The 4,516-nt window shown below is 52.8% G+C and overlaps 1 protein-coding gene across 2 annotated transcripts in view; it reads left to right on the forward strand.

Annotated features, from left to right (window-relative positions):
- ARL2 (ADP-ribosylation factor-like 2) overlaps positions 1-564 on the forward strand; it is a 17,586-nt gene extending 17,022 nt beyond the window's left edge. The window contains exon 5 of one of the 2 annotated variants that reach the window (XM_011993529.1): positions 100-564. In XM_011993529.1, coding sequence (XP_011848919.1) covers positions 100-234 — 135 coding nt within the window. In that variant the 3' untranslated portion in view covers positions 235-564. Of the gene's footprint in view, positions 1-95 lie in introns of both variants that reach the window. The other variant, XM_011993530.1, reaches the window with a different exon arrangement.
- The last annotated feature ends 3,952 nt before the right edge of the window (positions 565-4,516 follow it).

Raw genomic sequence — 4,516 nt, forward strand, 5'->3', positions numbered from 1 at the left:
GGGAGACATGGAGCTCCTCTGGGCTGGGGAGGGAAGGGGCTGAGGGCAGGCAGGGTCTGCAGTCACTGGCCACCACCATCAGCACCTTTGTTCTTCCAGGCCCTGGAGCTGGACTCCATCCGCAGCCACCACTGGTGCATCCAGGGCTGCAGCGCCGTCACCGGGGAGAACCTGCTGCCAGGCATCGACTGGCTCCTGGATGACATTTCCAGCCGCATCTTCACAGCTGACTGAGCCACTCCAGATGTCCCTCCACCTAGCAGTCCAGGTCCCCCAACCCTCACCAAACACTATCCATGGGGGCATGGGAGTCAGCCAGCCAAACTAACACTCCCCCTCCTCCACCCCAACCTGCTGCTGCTACTGCTGCCCGCTGCTGCTCTGTGGCCACCCAGCTCCTGTGGCGGGAGGGCTGTGCCCTGGCTGTTTCCCTGGCTCCTGACCTGGCCTTTGGCTACCATACCAAGAAGAGAGGACTGGGCGGGGAGGAGCTGCTACTGCTGCTACCAAGGCTGTGGGCCTCATCCTTCACTCAGCTGTGAAATAAACCACTCCTTGCCCTGATTCCTGGCTGAGTCATTTGTTGATTCAACAGCGTTAGAGACCACCTGGGACCCACAATCCAGCAGGGGACAGAAAGGAACAGACCATTGCAGTCAATGGTGAGCTGCGGCTATGTCAAAGGGATGCAAAAAAAGTTATAGAAGCATGGGACATGGTGCAACTGATTCCATCCGGAGGAGTCCAGGCAGGCTTCCTAGAGGAGGTCATGTTAAAACTGGGAATAAAATGTGAGTAGTTTTCCAGGTAGAGGAAGGGGAAGACGGTTCACCAGGGGAACTCCAACTCTCATAGGTATGAATTAGAAAAAGGGACACAGCTCCAGACCAGGGCTCCAACTTTTTGAATGGAACATGGGCTGAAATTCAGCTCCCAATTCTCTGTTGTAGCCAGGACCCCATGTGCAGTGGACAACCTGAATAGCTGTACGAGGCCAGCAGAGGTTCAGGCAGAGGGGATCACATGACAGGCATGAAGAGCAAAGGCTCTTGGGAAATGGGGAGGGGCATAGAGTCATGTGTTGGGGGGAGTGCAGCCAGAGGGCGGGAGGGGGCCACATCAGGTAGGGGTAGCTGAGTCCTTCCCTGAAGGCGACAGGAACTCAGAACCAGTGCCAGGCTGGGAAAGGATAGGAAATGAGGCCATCCCAGGGGTCCAGTCCAAGTGGCAAGACTGGTGGATGTTTTCACGGCCCAGGGTCCTAACAGCTGCTTACTCTGCAGGGTTCTGTTCTAAGTACTACCCATTCAGCAATGCAGTTAGGGACAGCCCTATGCAGTGCTGCCTATCAAGATCCCTCTTTATATGGGACACTAAGGGGTGGCACTGGCGTGGGACTGTACAGAGAGCTCAGGTGCCCTGGGGAACAGATAAGCTCTCCTAGGGGCCAGGGGAGGCTTCCTGGATGGGCTGACCCTTGAGCAGGGAGGGAAGGGGCTGAGGGGAGGCACTGGCCACCACCAGTACCTTTGTCCTCCCAGGCCCTGGAGCTGAACTCTACAGCCACCACTGGTACATCGAGGGCTGCAGCCCCGTTGCTGGGAAGAATCTGCTGCCTGGTATCGACTGGCTCCTGGATGACATTTCCTCCAGGAGGTTAAGTGACTTCCTCAAAGCCACACAGCTAGGAAGTGAGGGAGCTGGACTTGAACCCAGCACACTTGGTCACTATACCTACCCTGCTGCCTCCCGAAATAGCTCAGGCCTAATTGTCTTCAATTTTTGTCTCTCTGCTCAAAATTCAAATGCCAAGGAGAGGCAGCCTGCCCGGCGCAGCTTGAGGCTCACGATTATCTTTTGATGTGGATTTGTGGCCCAACAACCCTCCCAGCAGAGTATATCCAATGGAAGAAGGGCAGTTTTCCCAAAGGAAAGTTGAATGCTGTTATCAAAAGGTGAGGAAGAGACACTGGGATTTACTCTGAAGCTGGCACTAGGATCCTTTTGTGGAGGGATAGAGATCTGTGCAAAATCTGGGTTTCCTTTTTTTTTGAGATAGAGCCTCCCTCTGTCACCCAGGCTGGAGTGCAGTGGCATGATCACAGCTCACTGCAGCCTTGACCTCCCAGGCTCAAGCCATCCTCCCATCTCCTTGCTGGGACTACAGGCTTGTGCCACCACGCCCAGCTAATTTTTTATTTTGTAGAGATGGGGTCTTGCCGTGTTGCCCAGGCTGGTCTCAAACTCCTGGGCTCAGGTGATCCTCCCACCTTGGCCTCCCAAAGTGCTAGGAAAGTGCTGGGATTACAGGCGTGAGCCACCATGCCCAGCCTAGGTTTCCTTAAAAGTGGAAGAAAGGGCTGGGTGCGGTGGCTCATGCCTGTAATCCCAGTACTTTGGGAGGTCAAGGTGGGCAGATCACCTGAGGTCGGAAGTTTGTAGACCAACCTGACCAATATGGAGAAACCCTGTCTCTACTAAAAGTACAAAATTAGCCAGGCATGGTGGCTCATGCTTGTAATCCCAGCTATTTGGGAGGCTGAGACAGGAGAATCGCTTAAACCTGCAAGACAGAGGTTGCAGTGAGCTGAGATTGCGTCATTGTACTCCAGCCTGGGCAACGAGAGTGAAACTCCGTCTCAAAAAAAAAAAGGTGTGGAAGAAGGGAAGTGAATGTTGCGTGGACAAGCTTAGAACATGAAGAAACTGCCCTTCAGGGTACAAAATTAGAAGCCCCTGCCCTGTCCTCCTTGCAAGACAGACCTGGTGGTCTGCAGGCTCTTAAACCTGGGCTCTGGAGCCAAATCCTGGCCTGCCACTCGCTGGTGGATGCTAAGCAACTTGCCTAGCCTCTCCGTGCCTCAGTTTCCCTCCTAGTGTTGGGAGGAGGACCGAATGAGTTGGTGTCTTGTATGTCATAAGTATTGTGTAAGTGTCAGCTATAATTATGATTATTTGAACCAGTAGGACTGTACGAAAATTCAACTAATGTGAAGTCAGCCACCCACTGACATATGTGTCACCCCAGTGTTCACGTCCTCCCAGGTGCCCTTAGGAAACAATGCTTTTCTTGAAAAGGTGAATTAGGCCGGGCGCAGTGGCTCACTTCTGTAATCCCAGCACTTTGAGAGGCCGAGGTGGGTGGATCACTTGAGGTCAGGAGTTTGAGACCAGCCTGTCCAACGTGATGAAACCCCATCTCTACCAAAAAAATACAAAAATTAGCTGGGCATGGTGGTGTGTGCTTGTAATCCCAGCTGCTCAGGAGGCTGAGGCAGGAGAATCACTTGAATCCAGAGGGCAGAGGTTGCAGTGAGCCGAGATTGCGCCACTGCACTCCAGCCTGGGCAACAGAGTAAGACTTCATCTCAAAAAAATAAATAAATAAAAGGTGAACTATTCACAGAGACAAATATGAAAATAACAAGGTGATATTCATCACAAAGGTCTCCACCACATGGTCAAGCATACCCTACCCTGGGTGAGCTTGGGGAGCAGACCCTGGAGAAGCATGGTGGGCAGCCCAGCGCGGCGCCCCTGCAGCCTCTCCTGCTCCACTGCCGCCTTCTTTTTTTTTTTTTGAGCCGGAGTTTCACGCTTGTTGCCCAGGCTGGAGTGCAATGGCGCAATCTCGGCTCACCACAACCTCCGCCTCCTGGGTTCAAGCGATTCTCTTGCCTCAGCCTCCCGAATAGCTGGGATTACAGGCATGGACCACCATGCCCGGTTAATTTGGTATTTTTAGTAGAGACGGGGTTTCTCCATGTTGGTCAGGCTAATCTTGAACTTCTGACTTCAGGTGATCCACCCGCCTCGGCCTCCCAAAGTGCTGGGATTACAGGTGTGAGCCACCATGCCCGGCCTCCACTGCCGCCTTCTGTTTGCTCCTCTTGGTGAGGGAACTGGTGGGGTGGGAGATCTGGAGAAGGCCAGGAGCTAAATTGCTGTAGATGGAAAAGGGCTTGGAGAGGACAGGGAGAAAGAAGGGTAAAGGGAAGAGTGTGGGAGACACTGAGCCAGAGAGGGAGGGAAAGATCAGCGAGAAGGAAACTGGGATAATATCCCTGCCGAGGGAACTTTGGAGAGGGGAGCAATGTCTGAAGGGGTCTTCAGAGGACTTCTGGTGTGTGTTGCATGAGGGGACATCCCCCATCCCTGGCCTCCTCCTGAGCAACTGCTAGATGAACTACCCAGTTCAGACCCTCCAGAGTTTGATCTGGAGTCTGCTTTTTTTTTTTTTTTGAGACAGCATCTCACTGTGTTGCCCAGGCTGTAGTGCAGTGGCATGATCATAGCTCACTGCCACCTTGAACTCAGTGACTCCATCATAGCTCACTGTAACCTTGAACTCTCAGGTTCAAGTTATCCTCCTGCCTTAGCCTCCAGAATAGCTGGGACTACAGGCCCACGCCACCATGCCCAGCTAATTAATCTTTCTTTCTCTCTTTCTTTTCTTTTCTTTCTCTCTTTCTTTCTTTCTTTCTTTCTTTCTTTCTTTCTTTCTTTCTTTCTTTCT

The sequence above is a fragment of the Mandrillus leucophaeus genome, unplaced genomic scaffold, assembly GCF_000951045.1.
Source record: "Mandrillus leucophaeus isolate KB7577 unplaced genomic scaffold, Mleu.le_1.0 Scaffold43, whole genome shotgun sequence".
Classification (NCBI taxonomy): Eukaryota; Metazoa; Chordata; class Mammalia; order Primates; family Cercopithecidae; genus Mandrillus; species Mandrillus leucophaeus.